Source organism: Protopterus annectens, chromosome 12.part0 (assembly GCF_019279795.1).
Source record: "Protopterus annectens isolate FY-2018-M chromosome 12.part0, PAN1.0, whole genome shotgun sequence".
Lineage (NCBI taxonomy): Eukaryota > Metazoa > Chordata > Ceratodontiformes > Protopteridae > Protopterus > Protopterus annectens.
This window is the reverse complement of record NC_056746.1, coordinates 1,252,886,227-1,252,909,188: the sequence shown is the minus strand read 5'-3', so window position 1 is coordinate 1,252,909,188 and position 22,962 is coordinate 1,252,886,227. Positions and strand designations below refer to the sequence as shown.

At 34.7% G+C, this 22,962-nt stretch overlaps 1 protein-coding gene across 1 annotated transcript in view; it reads left to right on the top strand.

Moving 5' to 3' along the window:
* Window positions 1–9,159: 9,159 nt before the first annotated feature.
* Window positions 9,160–22,962, top strand: part of LOC122817098 (interleukin-17F-like) — a 110,236-nt gene continuing 96,433 nt past the window's right edge. The window contains exon 1 of the mRNA XM_044090270.1: window positions 9,160–9,269. Coding sequence (XP_043946205.1) covers window positions 9,204–9,269 — 66 coding nt within the window. The 5' untranslated portion in view covers window positions 9,160–9,203. The remainder of the gene's footprint in view (window positions 9,270–22,962) is intronic.

Genomic DNA, 22,962 nt, shown 5'->3' with positions numbered 1-22,962 from the left:
ATTTAATAATGGGAAAAGATTTCAACTGCATTCTAGATTCTCCTGAAACTACTAAGAGACCCCATTTGGACTTCTTCCATCTCTAAATATTTAAAAAAGTGGATAGATTCATTTCATTTACTAGATACATTTAATATGAAAGATAAGTCTTTATTGTTTTCACACCAAGACTGTAGATTTGGCACCCAAACTAGAACTGACAAAATATAAATTCAAGATCTGCATTTAAAAATCAATAATTCCTTGATTACTCCATGCTCCTTTACAGACCATGATTCTTTGAGCTTAATAATCCAAACTGATTCCAAACCTTTAATCCTCTCCTCTAGAATTCCATTATAAATAACAAAAATTAAAGGAATTAAACCTTGGTTGTTATCAGAATTACATTTTTTTCTGGATACTAATTATACAACAGAAATCAATAAAGTAATGATATGGTACTCATTAAAAGCTTATATATTTGGTAAAACCATTAACTGGTAAAAAAATAAATTAAAAGAGTGGGGCACAGAATTATTAAATGTACAATCCAAGCTTACGTCAATAAAAACTGAAAAAAACAAGACTCTCCATAAATGTAGAAAAAATAGAAGAGTTAAATAAAAAAAATAATGAAATATTAACACATAAAACTAGTTTAGCTTTAGAAAAAAATTAAAAGTAAATTCTTTAGCCACCTCTGCAAAATATCTACACAACTTATCCACAAGAGTCAAAATACAAATCAAAGCTAATAATAGGAATAACATTTATCATGAAATGAAAGGAAAGAAAGTATCAGATATAGGAGATATTATTGATGCATTCAGACATCACTACATGGAACACTTTATAAAAGAGAATTCTTATATTGACCAACTAAACTTGAATATTAATTCTATCAATATTAAAAAAATACCAGAAGAATTAAAATCAGAATTAAAAAAGCCTATATCCTATAAGGAAATTATTGACAGAATTAAAGAAGGCAAGACTACCAAAGCACCAGGAATAGACAATATTACTATGGAATTATACAAACTTTTCCCTCTGATGATAATCTCCCTTCTCCATAAATCTTTAACAGAAGTTCAATCAAATGCTATAATACCACCCTCTTGGAAATATTCTTTAATTACTCTGATTCTAAAAGAGGATAAAACATCAAATTTATGTACGTCATATAGGCCCATATCACTACTGAGTAATGATTAAAATATATTCATGTCAATTTTATCTAATAGAATTAAAATACCATTATCTAAAACAATTAATAATGACCAAACAGGATTTATATATAATAGACACACACACAATAATATCAAAAGGATACTCACTTTTATAGATTAAGGTGGGGAGTGGCCTAATGGTTAAGGTGTTTGCTTTACAAACACAAGGTGCAGGGTTTGAGTCTCACAAGGGATAATTGGCTAGGCTTAAAATGGCTCGCAAGGGCTGTTAGCCTAGTACTAATCTATGAACCGAATCTATGAACCTATGTAAATAAATAAAATAGAGAGACACTTGTAGTAGGTTTGGATATAGACAAAGCCTTTGACTCTTTAAATTGGGATTATCTATTTAGAATATTAGCAGTATTCCACTTTCCCCCTTATTTCATTCACTTATTAAAAAAAAAATATATATATATATATATATATATATATATATATATATATATATATATATATATATATATAAAATCAATTTGGCCTATGTTAAATTAGGCCCTTTCACATTGGAATCTATTCATATAACAAAAGGCACCAAATAAGGCTATCATCTGTCACTTATTCTTTTTGCTCTATCCATTGAAGTATTTATTGAAACAATACACAATAATCTAAAAATAGAAGGGGTGGATGTATATAATCAAAATAATTCTAAAATAATGCTTTTTGCTGATGACATACTACTGACCTTAATTCTAAAGAGTCCTTAGACGAGGTAGATGTAGTGATTGAGAAATTTTATTTGATTTCAGGTCTTCACTTTAATAGATCAAAATCTACATTTTTATTCTTAAATAAAAAAAAGAGGTTCAGGTTAAAGAAAACCCTATTATAGGAAAACAAGAAATCTACTCTAAATTATTTAGGAATAGTGTTACATAAAGATCTAAATAGCTTTCATAGGTTAGTACTAAGCTAACCGCCCTTGCGAGTCATTTTAAGCCTAGCCAATTATCCCTTGTGAGACTCAAACCCTGCACCTTGTGTTTGTAAGACAAACACCTTAACCATTAGGCCACCCTCCCAACTAAATGAGATAACATCAATAAATTACAACAATATTATTCATACAATACAATTTTGTATTGACAGATGTAATAAAGTACTATTAACCTTTGATGACAGACTACAATTAATAAAAATGGCTTTACTACCCAAGAGTTTGTATGTGGCTACAGCTTTTCTGTTGACTCCTGAAAAATGTGTTTTCAAAGAAATTAATTGATCTTTATTAAAATTCTTATGGTTTCCTAAGAGAAATTGGATTGCCTTAATGCATCATATTAGACCATGGAAACTAGGAGGATTAAACTTTCCAGATACAGAAACATATATAAAGGCATCCATTTTCAAAACTGTTATAGACTGGATAAATCCAAATCACCTTGCTAATTGGAAAGAACTACTAACTGTTATATCAACAAATGAGTTTACCCTTTTAAACAAGTTTCCAGTATTAGATAAAATTAATAAACCTTGGTACCTACTAAATATTTCATGCAATACAATATAGCAAAACCTACTAAAACACATTTGATTAATTACTACATCAACTCATTTAGGAAACGTATAAATGCTAATATGGATTTAAAGCTTTGGATTAACCTCTTAGTACCTTTTACTGCAGCAAGAGGCTATCCCCATAAAACATATAGAGAAGTAATCATTTCTTGGGAACAAAATACATTTTATTGTTGGTTACAATGCATTAAAGAGTTAAAAGTTTTAGACATACAATACAAAAACAACTTATAAAATTCAATCACAGGATTGGCTGACTCTACAAAGCATTCTAATGTATACCCAAGATTTATGCAGAATAGTTAATAATTCTTCTTATAAAACTATACCGAAACTCATGTTATGAAACTATATATAATGACCATAACAATGAAAATAGTATATCCTACTTATATAAAGAACTAATAATCTATAAAACAACACCTAAAGCTTCTTACTGGCAATATATCTCAAAAGGTTATTCATTACAACTAAATGAAGAAATTAAAGTAAACATTTTGTTATCAGTCAAATACACTTCCCACACATAATATTGGAAAATCTTTAATTGGAAATATATATACACAGAGCTTTTTTAACTCCAGATAAGTTCAGATCCTCCACGAATGGAATATGTTGGAGATGTGAACAGATACATAGAGCAGATTGGAATCATATTTTTTTATGATTGTTCTGCAATTAAATCATATTGGAGTGGAATTAATACATTTTTACAAGTTTTGTTTAATGATTCCTTTATGTTATCTAAAGCACTGATCATTTTGAATGTGAACAAAGGTCTGCATCTGAACAAAACAAATATGTACTTGTTATGGACAATACTTGCAATTTCAAGGAAATGTATATCCAGAAGATGGAATTCAAACATATCACCAACTTTGGAAGATTTTTACACTCTACTGAAGAGCTCAATTTTGATGGATATGAAAATTAAAGAGCGAAGCATTTTTCCAAGACCATTGGTTAACAATCCATGGAAAAAAAGTTTTGTCATTGCTTGATACTTTACATCATTGAACTGATATGCACTGATGAACAGATTGCTATAACTAATATTACTTGTTTACAACCAAAACTATTATTAATGTCTGGCTGGTGTATATATTGTATATAGTTATACAAAATGTCATTTATAAAATGTTATGGAATTATGTATCATTACTTGAAAACAAAAATTTTCTTGAGTAAAAAATAATATATATTTTTTGCTCTTACGGATTTCAGGCATTTTTTTTATCTTTACAGTACATTGATTTTCAGTAAGTCTGCATTTCATGATAGAACCTAAAAATATCAACAGCAACAATTAAGTGCATCATATATGCCAAATTCAGCTTATATGTCTGACATTGGAGGCACACTAGTTTCACCAGTACCTGTAACATTTTCCACTGTATTCTAAGCCACATACCATTCAGTCCTGCATGCAACTGTTTTCCAGTTTCTGTATAACACACAGAATTTGTCGGACTTCAGCTATATTAATCCCTTTACTGCTGACTATGTTTGAGATGCTTGTGAAGTTAAAGCTGCAACCTTAATGCCTTATTTTGTTTCTTACAGATTCATAGATCCATAGATTGTTACTAGGCTAATGACCTGGGGGGGGGGGGGGCTTTCTAAGCCTAGTCAAGTTTCCCTGAAAGAATAATGATGTCCTGTATCCAAATAGGACATGGGTGCCAGGACCAATGTAAACTTCCTATACACCATCCACTTGTCAAGGTTGCTCTTAAACTGTGTAGTAGATAGACTCAGCTTCACATGGACAGTAAAATGTTTTAGGGATTGTCTCTTTTCTGGGTTTTGTAGCTGAGGTTTACTGATATACTGTTTTTTAGTATTAAATGTTTTGCAATTCACTCTTAGCAGTGTTTCAGTGTATTCTGCATTCGCTCCTTTGTATTTATATATATATAAAATGTAACAATGTTCTGATATATATATATATATGTGTGTGTGTGTGTGTGTGTGTGTGTGTGTGTGTGTGTGTGTGTGTGTGTGTGTGTGTATTTTATATAGATATGTATATACATCTACACACACGTATCTATATATATATATATATATATATATATATATATATATATATATATATATATATATATATATATATATATATATATATATATATATATATATATATATATATATATGTGTGTGTGTGTATATATATATATATATATATATATATATATATATAAATCCCAAAAGTAATGGTGCACGTGTTAGCAGGGGTTCTCCAGTTCATAAACACAACACCAAGAAAAAATACCAGCACTCAATCCAGCAAAGCATTCAGTAGGGAAATGCCTAATACAGGCAAAAAAACGAGTTCGGAAACACTTTTAAGTGAGCTAAAATAGCTCTATATTTTTTTTACTTGTTACACCATCTCTCAGCAGTGGAACTAGTGAAGAAAACACCCTCTGGCGTCCTCAGTGTGTAATTACATTCCATCTCTCTTCAGTTAAATACACAACCATATTAAAGCTGTAGTAACCATTGTGACAGAATATATTATAAATAAATCAAAATTTAAAAATGTAATTTATATACACAAAAATATGCATATAGCTAAGTATATTGAATAACCTCTTGTAACCAGCACGCATATATTAAATAAAAATAAATACATATAATAAATGAATTTGAATACATAAAGCATCTATAATAATAAACATATAAGCGGTGTATATATATATATATATATATATATATATATATATATATTTTTTTTTTTTTTTACTATACCACATATCTATAAGTACATAATACAATCAGCTTAAAATATACCACAACAAAATAGTTTATGAAAAGTGCAATATAGATACCCACCTAATTCATCCCCAATATCCATTTAATGTTGTTGTGTCTTTCGGCTTTTCCCAGTTAGAGGTCACCACAGTGGAACTCCAGTCCGCTAATAATTGGTAGTTGATTTTTACGTGCTGAGTTACCAGCCCTAATGCACAACCTTCAACGAAGGTACACCCATTCACGCATGTCTCCACGCAGAAGATGCTTTAGCTGAGAATCAAACCAGACAGTGTCTTACTGTGAGGCGACAACGCTACCGCACCACCACCACCTCCCCAATATCCATTTAATCCAGGTTTATATAAAGCTCCCAAATTGGTAATCCATAATCTTTCTTTTTTATATAGAATCCTATGCTTATTATTATGAGAAAGATGTAACCCCACAACCATATCAATTCCTAAAAACACAAAATGGGCTGTATCATGTTCAGGTTTATGTTTAAATAGGGCACTTCTAGATCTTCTACAATTAATATCACTCAAATGAGTAGCAATTCTAGTCTTAAAAGACCTAGTGGTTTGACCCACATAGAAAGCACCACATTGACATATGGCCATATAAATCACCCATTCTGTTTGACAAGTAATCAAATATCTAATCTCAAATACTTTAGGTGTATTTATTGAAGTAAAACATTTCATTTTTGAAATGACCTTACAATATGTACAGTTGCTACAATATGTGCTTCTCTTAGGCCCACCTTGTCTATAATCATAATATCTAGCCATTTTTTTGTACCAGGATAGAAATTCACCAATATTTTTTCCTCGTCGATGAGATGAGATAAAAAATGTTTATTCAGTTTCTGACATTAGTGGCCCTTCGGTTGATTTGCTGATAAATAAAATAAATACATATGTGCTGATAGTTTCACATATAAAGCCAGAGTTCCACTAGGGTCCATTGTTGGAGCTATTCTTTTACTTATGAATCAATGAGCTCACAGCTGAGCTATACTGATCCATAAGAAACACTCATATCCTTTGTTTCCATATACAAGTACTTTGGTGAAAGAGTTAACACATAGTTCTCTCTATATCTTTAAATCACTGATACAGTTAAGAAAGTCTTCACTCAACATAATTGTACTACAAACTCAAGAGGTTGTAACCATTGAGACCTGTCATTCTACTGCTAAATCTCTACTTATTTCCTAACTGGAATATTCCTTTTATTACCCCTTTGCATTGCAAGGAATGCATCTTTTCTAGAGAAAGCACTCAAAATCTATATGTTCAGTAATCTTCACTATCTTCTTCAATACTAATAACCTTTCGGTTTACTATCACATGTTCGACACTACAGTGGCGGAAATTGCAGATATCCAAAGAAACTGAGCATTTCAGTGAAGTCGAATGTCGAACATTTCAAATTCACTGAAATGCTCATAGCTGCTAAACATATTTTAACATGCTTAGCAGGGTGGCAAGCCCTCCTGCACTCCCCCATGTGGTGGGCTATGCCCCCCACACCCCCTACTTATATATACAAACTTTGAGATCACACTACACTGAGGAAAGGGTACATTTCCCAATCCCCACTATAGTGCGATCTGCACTACACTGTCAAACCTTGCTATAGCGGGTGTTCACTGTTGTAAGGTTCGACAATATAGTACTCGCACTAATAGTTCTGCTACTTGATTTACGCACATACATTAATCTCACACAGTGTGATCAACTATGTGATTGTATACCAACCTTTCTGTCACTGACAGGGCAACATTCTTGTTCACCTCAACACTTTATAGACTTTGCTGTCTTGGTTTCTGTCTTCTACTCACAAATAAACTTACCTCTTCCAATCTACTCAGGACTGACGGTACTGCTTCAAAACCTTTAAACAAATCTTATTTTGTACATTCTGTAATCCCTTTTTTTCAATCTTGCCTCCACAGTTTGGAATTTGCTTCCATTTAACATAAACATTTTTCTGTTATTCCCCTGTTCTGAACAGGTCTCTACAACCATTTATTTCAGCTTTGACAGTGCAGTTGCATCTCAGCTAGTATAGTCTGTCTTCCATTATGAGCTTTACCCCAACTCTGGCACTTTAACAGAATGTCAGGTGTATCACACCTCTTAATTCTATATATTCCTATCTCATACTCAGCCTGTCTGTATATTCCCTTCTGTCTACTTCATGTCTTACTATATACATGTGAAATATATTCATAGCTATGTATGTGTGAAATACATTAAAAATTCCATTCATGTGAAATATGTTCATGCCGTTATTATATTTAAAAGGCCTCCAATCCGGGTAATCTATTGTATGAATGTTGTAAATAAGTGATTATGCCACGTGCTGATTATAAACTCTAATGTGTTTATCTCTGTATTTTGGCTTTCACTCAGCTCATAACTAAAAAGGGTCTATCAGCCCAGTCAACTTACCTGATTAACAAATGACAAATAAATACCTGTTTTATCCTAATATAGTATCTGTTTATATCTAGATTTCTTAAGAACTATCTATACAGTGTTGTTGTTTGTCTTTCAGCTTTTTCCCGGTAAGGGGTCGCCACAGCAGAACTCCGGTCCACTAATGATTGGCAGTAGATTTTTATGAAATGCCGAGGTGCCAGCTCGAAGCCCAACCTTCAACGAAGGCACGCCCGTTTACGCACGCATGTCTTTCTATACAGTGTATCTTTGTAAAAAAAAAAAATTGCTTTGTCGTGAGTATCTTAAATATGTTTGCTGGAGTTTTTCTCCCTGGGCCTCCACTATAAACAGGCTTGCCTAGTTAGACAATCCCAATCAACAAAGTCAAAAATAAAAATAATGAATAATAAATAAATAATTTCTACAGTGTAATTTCTTCCTTCCAGGCCATATCTGCAAACACGTTTCTTTCAGTCTAATGACTGAATGGTATCACAGTATATTTGTTTAATAGGTAAGTTACATGAAGGGAACTGAATAACTGTGTCCCATAACCCAGACTGGCCTCATTCTATAACTTTCTGTTGTGTCTTGCACAGAGACGTGTTTAATCTTGCCCTGGTATTTTCATAATTTCAGCAAAGAATAAAACAGGAAGATTTTGTTCTTAGTGCTGACGGCAAACAGTGGAGTTTATTGGTCATGAAAAGACAGGCTCAATTTCACGTGAGGTCAGGCTACTGAGTAAAAGTATTTTGGTACAGATGTGTATGTAAACATGACTTCAGTAGAATGAAATAACATGCCAAATACCCATTAACTCTTGAAAGAAATATGTCCACTTTTGTGACAGCATGAAATGTTCATTTCTAAAGAAAGTTTAAAATATCATACTACAGAAATAAAAGTGGTAAACAGCGTACTAAGCAATCAGCAGAAATTCACAAGAAAGGGAAGTTGTAAACACAAAAGGGTATTCACTGATCAAGCAGCTTGTTCAGGTCATTGTGTCTGGAAACCTTTTGTGATGACTGTGTATAGCCAAAACTGGTTACAGGCAGGTTTTACTTTCAATAAGGCAGGGAAATGTGGGCGGGGAGTTCAGTTACTGCAAAAAGAGGAACCTTTTTTTTCATATTCAAAGAGCATATCCTGTGTAATCATGAAAAAGATCAGGGTAATGACCAGTGACGCAATTGTTTCGTACATGAAGTACTGTTGAAAAGGGCAGGCTCAGATGATTCATTTCCAGTAGTGAATGGCTCAGCTACAGCTAAAGACCAGGAACAGTCTCATAGGAAATGAAACGCCAGCCATGTTAAAGGTAAGTTTAAGATTTTAACTATTCGACATGTTAGATAAGTATGAATAGAAGCTACAGATTCTTTACTGCTCAAATGACTTAAATGTCAGTTAACAGCATACAGGAAAGCTGTTTGTTTTAGATATAAGATAGCCATGCTTTATTCAGACAGAGCCTGATTGTATTAGGTGATATGACATCTCCGTTAAATCTACAGCTCCACATGCTTACATGGGACAAGCATGTTTTAAACTGTTTTAAGAGTACGTGTGCACTGATGCTGGTAGCCTCAATTTCTATATCCAACTGCTAGAGTTTAAATATGAGTTTAACTGCCATCAGAAAATACTGACAGATCTGGGATAATAGCCTGATACATTTCATGGAAAATGTCGTTCTGAATATTGTTGCTGTTAAAGTTTATATGTAGTGAATCAGAAAAAACAATGACAGGACTGTCAGCTTGTGATCTAAAAGAACATTTTTAATTAACAACTACCTAGCTGATAGTTTGATTGCTTTCCAGTCTTCTCCAAAGACTAATGTCCCTAACTTGCCTGTAAAATCCCTATTAAGTGTTTTTTAATGATATTTTTGGAAGCCCGTCTATTTTGCTCTTACACAAAATTTGTTAACCTGCTTATCCATCCCTTGGTGACTTATTCAGGTTTCCTTTCCCTCTGAACATTAATCTGTAAAGGTATTTTTTGTCACTTTTTCAGGTGACCATCAAGCCTGCTCTTGATCAGACATACACTGTCCAGGAAGGGTTATTAAACAGGCAGCTATGAGGGTGCTTTGTATTCTTGCCAGCATCCTGACAAGGAAAGCTTTATCTATTTTTATGACCTAACCATAGCCTTGATGGACATGTGAGCACTTGTATTACTGAAAGGTCTACCTAAGTCCTTTAGTCCATATGTGCATGTTTCCCCCAAATGTACTGCCAGGGACTACCATCACTTTTTTTGCAGCCATGCCCATGTCTTACCAACACAAGGTCCCTGCTTCATAACAGACCTCCACTTTTCAGCCCAGCCAAGGCCATGTCACCAGTGCAGTGGTGTGAGCCAGGCAGGAACCACCATATGTATCAACCCCCCCCCCCAATCCCCCCTTCCCCCAGATGGAAACATCCATCCTTCATGCCTGAACCATTAAAATCAACTCCATTTGTCAAACACGAGTCATTTGGCTGAAGTCAAAGATTTATTTCCCACTACCGCTGGTGCAGGCTATGAGGAGCTTTTCCTTTTAAGTCTTCCCTTATAGAATGTGGTTTGTTATGCTGTAATGCTTGGTTCTCTACCATTATTTTCAGATGCCTAAAGATAATAAGTCAACTAATGGCTGTGGTTTAAAAAATGCTGCTCTAATCTTTAATCATCTATGCTAACCTTTTTTAATGGCAGTATCATGTGTGTTGATGGTTTTGAGAATGCAAAACTAAAAGGAAGTGACAAAAGACTGTTTAACTACGTGCAGGCATATTATTGCCCTTTATCTGGAAAGTGTACAGCCATTGTAGTAATAAATCATTTGGTGGATATTAGTTAAAATGTTATTTGCCACCTAAAAGACCTGCATGAAATAAGAGTGAAGAACTTTACCACAATTCAGTTAAGGAGCATCAGATTCCAGCAAAGTGGCCCTTTTACAAAAGTCCAACATACATTTTATTATTTATCCTTTGTTGGCTGATTTAGTCCCACTAGACTAGTGGCATTTCTTCAGAGGAGACCTGTGGTGATATTTGTATCACTAGGGGAAATTTGGCCAAGACAATAGGGATCCTCCTCAGCTCTTTTCAGCAGGTACTGTGGGATATTTTACATACACCACAAACTCAAGCAGATGGGGTCACAGTTTAACGTCTCTTCTGAAGGATGGCACAGTCAGAACTGCAACACCCCTGATGCACTGCAGTTTCAGCAATTTGAAAGCTAATCTAGTCAGCTGGAGTGGGAATAGAATCCAATGCCTTCAGATCTTCCAGCTCCAAAAACAAACACGCAACCGACTGAGCCACTGACACTGGTGATATGCTAGTTACTGTAACCACCTAAAAGGGCCTACATCAATTAGGCAGAAAGCCATATCTGCAGAAAATAAAGTGGCCAGCAGAAGTTGTGCAAGCATGGGGGATTTCTGCCAGCTGTCAGATGCTCCCTAACGTACTCCACGATCATCTGGAAGTGCATTTCCATAGAAACACAGAACTGATTCATCTGTGAAGGCTACACAGTAGAGTGTCAACAACCAATGGAGTATTCTCCCAACTGCATTCCCAAAAAGCAGTTTCAAAGAAAGATTCATTGTAATGCACCAGGACAGACAATCAAACTCTCTTATCTGTCCCTATGTCATACTGTTATACACAATTCCTGCCTCTGTGTCACCTACACATGTAGCTACAATACCATGCCTCCAGCTTGTGACGTGGTTACAGTGCCACCCAATGTGCCATGCGGTTTATTTGCTACCCTTGAAATAATCCCTTTGCTATAATCTTCATACAATGAAATATGTGATGCTCAACCTGATTTGTTTGATGGCTTCTGTTTGAGATGGTAGGGTTGCAAGAAATCTACTAGCAAGGTTAAGGACAGATCACTTCTCTTTTATGTACAACAAACACTGCATACATAAACACTTAAAGATTGCTGTAGTCAGAATCTGAAAAAAATTACATTTTTATTTATTTTTTTTTCTTTTTTGTTGTTCTATGCAATGTTCATGTTTCTAAAGCACTGCATCTTGTCATTATTATTATCTACTATGAGTGACACTGATTTTACATTTTCCTGGAAAATACTAGAAAATCACAAATGCAGACAGTTTGAGTATTGGAAAACTATGGGGTTTTCATGGAGTTTGGCATTTTAGACTAGAAAGCTCATTCACTGCAACTTGTATTGCTTCTCACATTTGCAAATTATACTACTGTCAGTTTTCTTTGTTCTGTTCCCAGTTTATGTTTTAATTTTGCAAAATGTGTGTGCGTGTGTGTGTGTGTGTATGTGTGTGTGTGTGTGTGTGTGTGTGTGTGCATCTATTTATGTATCTATATATTTAAAATGCACAGAAAAACTACAATGAAATCATGTTAATGACCAAATATTACATTAAAACAACAGATATAAGTCTCCAATTTCATGTCGTTAAAATGGAATCTCATTTTTAAGAATGATAAATTAGTGCCCCCTGGGGCCTAGACAGCTATAAATTTACACAGACTGCAGAGATGAAAATTCTGAGCATATCTAAACAATCCTGTCTTGGTTTGTGATTTGTTGTGGAGTTGACTGGTAAGAGAAGTTTTATTTATCTTTACTGTTCAAAGGAGGTGCGACTGCGAGCTATAGTGAGAAATTACAATTTTCGGCTGGCTGGTAGAACTTGTATGGTCAGAACAACTTTAGTGTATTTTATTATTTAGTTGGATAATGCTGGTATAATTTTTGTCAAAGAAGTTGATTTAAGTTCCTTTGAATTCTTCGCTACTGACTTTCTGTAATTTTTTTCCTTTGCAATATTTTATTCATTTGAAGCTGAATATGGATTCCTTAAATGAGTATGCAATTAATGATTTGCTAATGCACAAATATCTTGTACAATGTAAAAAAATGATATGCATGTTTAAAGGTAACAGCTGATAACATTGCTGATCTGTGTTCTTCATGTCAAAAGTTGGATGATTTGCTTACCATTGTTAGAAGCAAATCTCGACTTAATGATGATAATTGCACTTGTGCAATTGTCATGGCTTAGAGAACTGTTGTTTCATATATTAATGACTGGACTGATGAACTAAATAATGTTAGACATAAAACAAATAGAACAGATTTAGGAAATGATGCATCTATTTTCTGCAAAGAACATTCAACTCCTCTGAAACATGATGAGGCCCCTGAGAACTATGGAATTGTTGATGCAAGTACTCAGCAATCTGAGGATCTGGTTTGTTTAGAAGGAAACAAAAAAGAAAGAAAGAAAGGAAGAAGTTCTCAACAAATAACAAAGAAGAAAAAGAAACTGACTAATGACTGTAAAGGAAAGATAATACGTAGTTAAAAGGATTCTGCTTTGTTATGTAACACACTGGTGACAGGGAATGAAGATATCTATGTATCAGATAACCCTCAGTCTACAGAAAGAGGCATCGCCTTTCCAATGGAAAAGGTAGAACAAAGAGGCAAGGGGCAGGTGAAAAGAAAGAAATCAAAACTGAATGTGGAAGGACTGAAGAACATTACTGTAAGAAAAAAGAAGAGAAAGACAGATGTTGACTACATGGTTCAAGCTGTGGATTTACAGTGCCAGCAGGATGAGAATTTAATACGCAATGAAAACAGTGGAATTAATAAGACTAATAGTGATGAAGCTCTAGCCTTCGTAACAATTGATAGAGCAGAAATGACTGTATTAGAAGCTGAAGATTCTTCAGAGATGGTCAGCAAATATATTCTTGTAATTGAAGATTCACTTATTAGAGGAACTGATACTTATATTTGCAGAGATGATAATGAACATCGAGTAGTGTTATGCTTGCCAGCAGCAAGAATAGAAGATATGAGACAAGCCTTGGAACATCTTAGTGTAAGGAAGTATGGATCTGTTTTTATTCATGTTGGTACAAATTATGTCACCAACAAAGATTCTCGGATTCTTAGTCGGGAACTGACAGCCCTCCTAGATAGTATAGCTTGTACTGGTGTTAGGACATATTTTTCACAAATCACCTGTAGAAAGGATAGTCCTGTGAATGAAAAGATTTTTTTGGATAAACACCTACATGGAAAACATGTCCTGTTTTAAAAAATGGAAATGTGTAAAGCATCCAAGCCTTCTTTTGGGCACATGTGTTCAGACAGGATGGTGTGCATTTGTCTAGATCAGGGAAGAGCATTTTTGCAGCAGATATCTTGCAATATTTGACAAACACTAGCCAGGATTTTTGCCAGGTCAAAAATGTAACAGTTCACAGATAGCAACATCTGATGCATCTCTGATGGTTGTTAATGCTAGGAGCATTAATAATAAAGTTTTTTTATTAGAAAATTTGCTACGTTCCCACAAGACTGATGTTGTTATTGTTTGTGAAACATGGTTAAAGAACAATGACTGGAAATAAATTTTGACAGGGTATAAATGTTTTTACTGTAACAGACATTCTAACAAAAAATCAGGTGGAGGTGTTATGAATAGGCCTCACACTGAATATCCCAATTACCCACAGTAATTGTATTTTGAATAAACTTTTATATGCGTACACACACACACACACACACACACACACACACACACATGTAATGCACATATAAAAATACACACATTGATTTCCATGGAAGAATGGTTCTGTTCTGTAACCTTCTGTCCTGACCAAAGGTAGTAACAGACACCACCCCATATTACCTAACTAGGTATCTTCCATTTATCAATCACACTTGATAATAATATAAATAATTATAAATAGAAATGATAGTGTGTAGCAGAACAATCTAGCCAGTTACAGATGGATGCCAGAGCTAGCAGTTTGTCATCATTCCAAAACTGCCCTTTAGATAATCAGCCATTAGCTTTTTAAAAGTGTTTAAATAAAAATAATTTACTTAAAATGTGTGTAGTAGTACAGTTAGCAGTTAAATATACAGAAATAAAAAATTGCACAAAAAAAGAAAAAAAAAACAGAAAATAATCACTTTGGACAACTGGAGTGCAAGAAAGAATAAATCTGTCTAGACCTAATCCTTCTAGTTACTTCTTAACTAAAATAATTAGCTCCAGGCTTATACTGGCAGAATCTGCAGACATTATAGGCAGAGGCATAGGTGCTGAGACAATCTTATAGGTCTATACATAACAAACTCAAGGGAATATCTTTCCCACTTTCTCTCTTCACAAAGTGTTCTTTCAGCTTTTCAGCTTATATCTTTTCCATGCAGAAACCACAGTTGCAGTTAAGCAATCACATTTATCTGCTAATGAGTTTGTTTTCCTGCTCTTGCATAGTGATCTCCTTTATTTCTAATTTCTCTTTTACAACACTTAGCTTCCTGGCCTAGGAATTGTCACACATTATGTAAATGTGATAAAGAATATTTGGTGTATACTATTAAACATGTCTGCTTTAACTTCACATCCTATATATAATTGCTGTATTTCCCAGAAGAATGCATTTACAAATTTGATATATTTTTTATACATTGCGTAGAAGGACACAAACTCTCACATTTTTTTCATGCCACTGAAAGACGCACACATACTTTGCAGATTTACTCACATATTTTAGTTTCAAACAACACAAAAGAGGACACCACAGCACAGCTAAACGTCTATAAATTGTTTAAATGATAAGCGCTACTGCTTATGTGTTTTAATGATCTGAAGAAGGGCCCAGAGTGGTGTGAAAGAGCTTATCAATTAAATGATTTACAGACTTTTAGCTGTGCTGTGGTATCCTCTTTTGTGTTGTTTTAGATTTTACTTGGTTTTATGTGAGGACACTCTATCCACACTCCGGTTTTGTACTTTGTGGTTTTACATATTTTAGTTTAACTGCTGTACTGTAAGTTTTATAAGGCTTAACTGCAATTCGCACATCTGTTGCACTCTTATTCAGAAAACAATGGCAGCTTTATTCTCAAACATCACAAAGTGTTCCCCCCATTTCCAGGAGGAACACAGGCTCTAGCAAAAGGGTTATATTGCACAAATACAAACAGGTTGCAATAAATATCTTACAGAGAAAAATGTATTATTTATATTGGGGTAGAATAAAATGAAAAACAGTTTACAATAAAATAGGACATGGAAACACTGATATAAGTTGTAAAATATAGAGAATGTTAGACTGGTGCTGAATGGTTGGGGGAGCATGGAAGAAGAAAGGCATACCACTACTGAGCCTTGGATATACACTAAGAAGAACATGATGGAAGACAGGTACAGTGCCTTCAGGCAGGGAACCAGAGCCAGGTAATGATGTTACTGAGGGGACAGTCATTCTACTCTGTCTCACACCTGGAATTAGATGTGTTTCTAGTTTTAGAGGCAATTCAGAGAGGAGTCACAGAGACATTGTATAGAAGGAGATGGCAGTCTTAGGCAGAAACTTACACAGGAAAGCCAGAAGAATTCTACAATTTGCTGCAGGCCTATTGTAATTTTTTGGTGTGTGTACCTAGCTATGGGATACAAGCACAGGAAGGAATAAGGATTTGATTCTTAACTGCTTAAGTGAAATGTCTGCTCGGTATTTCAATATTAGTTTTTCTGGGAAAAGTCTTTGAGAAAAGAATGTATTACTACTTACTTTTTGGGTGAAACAAAGGTTAGAAATAAGAAATAACATGTTACTGCACATGACCACTGCACTGTTGTAAAGGAAAGACATTGGTGTTACCCCTTGTGGATGTTTTATTGCTGATCTTCATAAGCTCTTGTACAGAAAGAAATAAGCATAAGAAAAAAAAAATACCAGGGAGGGTAGTCAGTTTAAATCTGGATCCCATAGCATAAGAAGTGTAAATATGTGGCTTTGATTACCCTTCGTGAGCTGCTGCAGGGAGAAATTACCTTGTACTGTAGAGTAGGTCTAACTTTTTAGTTAAGCTTTAGTGGTCTAGAATACCTGCAGCTATTTAAACCACAGTGTCTAGTCCAATGAACTAAACATTTTGCTTATAATGTAAGATACCCTCACATCTACACACTATTAAAGATTGTAGCATTTGCTTCTAAAACAATGCAAGTTTAAACTATTCCATCTTCACTATCAATACGGGTTTCTGTAGCAGCACATATACAAGGAAAGCCAGCTTTTTTTAATTGGTATAAACGACAAAAAAAAAAAGTAAAATTTGGTATATTTTCATTATTAAGATGGTAATAACTTATTATTGCTGAGTCAAAGACATAATGACATAAATGCTGGTTTATAAAATTAAAAAGTGGTTAAGTATAGACATTTTATTAATTACAAAAAAATTCACTAATGAAGAAGATGGTACATTCATCATATAGATCACTTTTAGTCAGCTCAGCTCAAGCTGCCTGACAGTGTGGGCTCATGGAAGGCAACCTGAAGCTTTCAAAGTTAGCCAGCTTTATATCTTTGGCAGGATATAACAATTATAGCTACAGATACTGCAGCAGTGGTCTTTTGAGCATCTACTATTATGATAAGTTTACTTACAACTGCACATTCTTTAAAGAATTGTACAGTATAGCTCCACAGTTAGACACATGAATAAGTTGACTATAGGTAAAGGAAGATAAATATAGACAGAAAATTAATTATGCATAAACATAACTTCAGATAATGTATACTTAACAGCTGTTGCAATGTATGAAAAGAAACAGAAAAAAATACAAAATAGATGTAACCTTCTGCACCCCTCTACCCTAACAGTATATTACATTTTATGAAAACAAATAGAGAAAAATACTGAAATGGCTGTAACTCCCTATCCCTCATGATTAATATACAAACTTATTTTTCAGAAAAACAAATGCTTCCTTTCCACTGAGGTAGCAGAATTGTAGTTAGGTTAGTGAACGTGAGGGAGCTCAGACCCCACACTGGTAAGTGCAGCCACACTCTTCCCTGAGAAAACATTTAATTTCCTCAGTGATGCTTTTTTTTTTTTAAGTAAAGACCATACTTTACATCCTGCAGATTACAGCATTGTATAATGGTAATACAACCTTTGTAGTTTTTAAAGATACTGAGTGCAATTTAGTCATGTAACTAGTATTAAAGCTTAGTTTGTAAATGTATTAATTATTGCCTGTTTACTGTTTAATATGTGAAGTAATTGCAAAGGATTTCTAGTTTCATTCTATCTTTAAAATTCCATATATATATATATATATATATATATATATATATATATATATATAGTCATAAAATAATAAACTGTAATTCACTTTATATTGCCCTTATTCCAGTGAATTACCTAAGTGTAATCTTACAAGTAGTAAAATGTTTAACTATGGTATGCTTTATATCAGTCTGATATCAGTGGATGACCTACATGTAAAACTCCAAATGGCGTCTATATTACATAAAGCAAAAGATGAAAACTTTTAAATAAAAACAAATAAAGCCGGGTACAGAACTTGGATATAATTCACACTGTTAATTAAGCGCTTTTCGTCTAGCTTAATAGTTAGACTTCTTCAGACAAAACAACATTCAAAAATTCAAACTTAAGTAAACTCATTAATTACAGTCATGTGAGGGCAAGAACCCAAAATATATAAGAAGTTATTTAAGGTGTTATATTTATTAGTATATTTATATATTAATTTGAAATAACGCTGCTCTATTTTGAACTGTTTCCCTTTTAACATTACTCATTTTAAATGTCATGCCCTTTTAAATTTTGGGTTCTTGCCCTCACATAACTGTAATTAATGAGTTTACTTAAGTTTGAATTTGTGAATGTTGTCTTGTCTGTAGAAGTCTAACTATTATACTAGATGAAAAGGTCTTAATTAAACAGTGTGAATTATATCCAAGTTCTGTATCCTGCTTTATTTGTCTATATTACATAATTGAACTTTTAAAAGTTCAAACATCATCACTGACCAATTAAAAATTAACACGTTTGCATTATTTTTGCTAACTAAGAATCTGCTGATACCTTATCTGTGCTTTTCTGTGTTAGGGACAAGTTCTGAGTTCTGTGTTGATACTTTCTATGCTGGCACTAGCCATGTTGGCATTTTTCATGTTTCAGGAAACAGATAATCAAAAACAGACAAAAACTACCAGGAATCCATCTTGGAATAGAATGAATTCAAAACAAAATACTCAATAAACATTTTCCCTTCTTTCTGCACTTCTTCATTCACATTCCTTCATCTGATACTAGGAAGCATTACTCTAATCACATATTTCTTTATGACTGGAAAATGGCAACACGTTTTCAGTTGCTATCCAACATTCATCACATGCAGTTTCTTTCTGTCCCTTGTATTTAAGGAATAAAAACAGTTCAAGGCTTTACTGGAAAAGCTTGCTCAGAGTCTGCCATAGACTGCTATAAGGGAAAGGCTAGTTTATTTTTTCCTTATTTTACTTTCTTGTAATTTGTATTGCTTTGTTGCTTTTTTCTGATTTATATATTGTGGTATATTTTTATTACATTAACTGTTGTGTGTTCTGTTTTCTGTTGCATATTTATGCTAGGAAAGCAACCAGAGATGTGTCTCTTGTGAGTCACAAAAAAATTAAAACAGGTAATTTAAGGTTAATTACTCATGAACTGAGGGAGGAACTAGGAATTAAACCTTGTATTTAAGGGATAAATAAAACATTTCAAAGCTTTACTGGAAAGGCTCACTCAGGCTCTGCTACAGACTGCTGTGAGAAAGTTTAGACTGTTTTTCCTTGCATTGCTTTCTTAAAATGTGTATTGCTTTATTGCTTTTTTATATTTTGTATACTGTGGTATATTTTTGTTACACCATGTTTTGATAGCAATCTGTTTACTACTCCATATTTAAGCTAGGAAAGCATCCTGAGCTCTGTCTCTTGTGAGTCACACAGTAACTCAAATTATCTTCACCCTCCATTCCTTGTGGTGTGGTGTTATTAAACTCACTGTCCTTCTAGTTGCCCACCCATTATCTTAATTTGACCACATAATTCCTTCTCTCTCTTCCTTCATTGGCTATTGTCAGTAATCACAAAATTATCATTTTGTGAAATCACTCACCCTTCAACTATTTAAATGTATTGCCCGTCCCAATGTATTCCACAGAGCCAGAATACTATGTGTCCTCCCTCATCCAATCTATCTTGTTTTTTTTTTAAATTAGTGGCTCTTGCTATAGAATGCTAAAGTGTGAATTTCTCTGTCTTACAAATGTAACTGTTTAATGCACACTACAACTCTTAATATATTAACCCATGTTTTCCATTTTATCCTTAAAATCTGCAACATCTGGTCCAAGACCATCAATCATTGGGACCCCACATTCTGCCTCTGAGTAGTCATCTTGGGATTAGTGCTTCTGTTTTTATCCTGATGAGAGAATGAGCATAGGGTCATTATTTTCTGACTGCTGATCACCAGACAGTCTGATAACTGCTTTGTAGGTGCCATCTTGGAATTTGTGCTACTGTTTTGTTTCTGTTGAGAGAAAGAGCAGAAGGCATTCATTTCTGACTGTTACTGTTTGGGCAGTAAGTGTCTTTTGTGGGACCTTCCTGATTGGTCTGGTTGCTATTCAAGGCATTTACCAAGAAAAGGCTTCAACAAGCTTACAGATTCCTGCATCATCTGGGACAAGAATGTTGATCACCATAGAGTATATGGCTTGCTTCTTATCTTCAGATAAGTGCTATTGTTTAACTTCTGATGGGGGAAGAAGCAAAGGGGGCATTGTATCCCAGCAGTGTAAATCTATGGTGAGAGCAGCACTTGTAGTAGTCAGATACTAGGCAATTAGGTAAAAAAGCCACTATCCATCATTCTCGACAAAGCTAATTATTTCATTTCAGTAAGTATTGCTTGATTAGCTACTATTTTGCCTAGCCTTAGAATATCTCCCTAAATAATTCATCCATACATCATCAGGGCCTATTGTAGTAGTTTTACCTCAAGTGTTTGGCAGTACCCTGTTTAGACACAGGCACATTGAGCTAACATTTTCCCCATAAAAGCACCCTTGAAATTTCACCAATACCCAGTTGCAAACAGGGGAATTAGTTTGCACAGTGACAAGCACTGCCCCAGAGTTACAAACCAGATACTTCTGATTTTACTCTATATTCTCACTGTAGTGTCTAAAGGCATGTTACCATGGATATGAACCTTCCCACTGCCTCCGTTATCAGCTTGGTGGATATGGGCATCCTGAAGCAATACAGAAATTGCTCCATGTTTACTGACAATTAGCTATTTCTTAAACAAATTGATAAGGTTTGTGAAAGATGTATTTACACAATATCACTGGAGGCAAAGCTCTCACAAAAAAACACTCCCAATCAATCAGGTTGTCAGTAGTACACACGCTGCACCAATCACACAGTACAATGCAGACGTATAGACCCTCATATGCTGAGGTGCTTAAATGGAACCTTCCTAAATATCAATGACCTCCTATATGAAGCACACATAACAAATGCCCTCAGCATCCTCAAATATACTCTTTCAAAATATCACCTACATCAACACATACAGCCAAAAAGAGGGAGCTTCTAGTTCTAAGTCCATAAGGCAACCCACCACACAATCCAACATTCTGGTAATTGGAGACTCCATTGTGAGATACATTGATGTCCCTTTCCTCAGGCTGAGTAAAGAGAGAGACATAGTCAGATGCTTATCAGCGGCCAGAATCAGCAATATTGCACATGCTCTCAGTTCATTGGACAACAAGTACCAGTATAATTCAGTCATAGTCCATGAATGACCTGAGATGTACCTCCCTAGACTATATGAAGAGAGACATCATGGAGCTCTCACAATATGTGTCCTAGGGTGGTATGAGCATAACATTGAGCATCATTCTGCCTCCTCTAAGGATGCCACAATAAGAACATAAGATGACTGACTTTAATAACTGCCTTAGGTTCTGGAGTCATTCTAATGGGTGCTATATTTGTCAGCATTGAAGGAAATGGTCAACAGACCATGTTGTTTTGCCAGGGGTGGGCTGCACCTCTTATAGGCTTTTAAATATTAGCTAAACATTGTCCTCTCCATAGTGCCTTTTTAGATGCCAAACCAAAAATACGTCTGACAGCAAATCAAAACTAAGAAAATCTAAAGTTGTTCCTGCTCAATGATAGTAGTCTAAACAAGGAAACTCCACTCCCTACAAGCTCTGCTCACCTTAGACAGTCATTGAGAGACCAAGAACACTGCTTCAATGGCCCCAGACAATATCCCAGGATGCCTTCTAAATAGCATAAAACATGACCTATCAGGCCACATGGAATCAGTATTTATATGCAGCCTCCAAACAGGCTGCATGCCTCAGGAATGGAGAACAGCAATCACCATCCCTCTGCACAAAGGTGGGCCATCTACAGATCCCGGAAACTACAGACTCATAAGTCTCACTAGCCTCATATGCAAAGCGATGGAAAGGAATATCATGGAAATGATCAAAAATGACATAGGAGACCTCTAAACACTGGACACAACCTAGTTTGGTTTCAGCAAGGGCAGGTTATGCCTACTCAACCTGGCAGACATCTTTAAGAAAGTCACTAAAGCAATGGACTACAATAAAATAGTTCACACTGCCTAAATTGACTTGGCCAAGGTATTAGACACAATACCCCACTCAGGCATTATTGATAAACTCAAGAGATTAGGTATAAACACTTACGCCACCTCATGGATAACTAGTTGGCTCACAGACAGGACCCAGGAAGTTAGAATTGAGGAGTCCACCTCACCAAAGAGGTCAATCACCAGTGGAGTCCCTCAGAGATCAGTCTTGGGACTGCTCCTTTTTGACATTTACTTCTCTGAAGTCAAGGCCAATGTCAAAGGACTCTAGCTGACCAAATTTTCAAATGATTGCAAATTAGGAGCAGTCATAGATTCCCCCACTGACATTAATGTTTTCTAAGAAGGGCTGACACAAACAAATTACTGCTGTCAAAACCATGGACTAAAACTAAATGCTAAGCAATGCATAATAGTACCCTTCAGAAATTCACCCACCCCTGGTAACTACCATATTG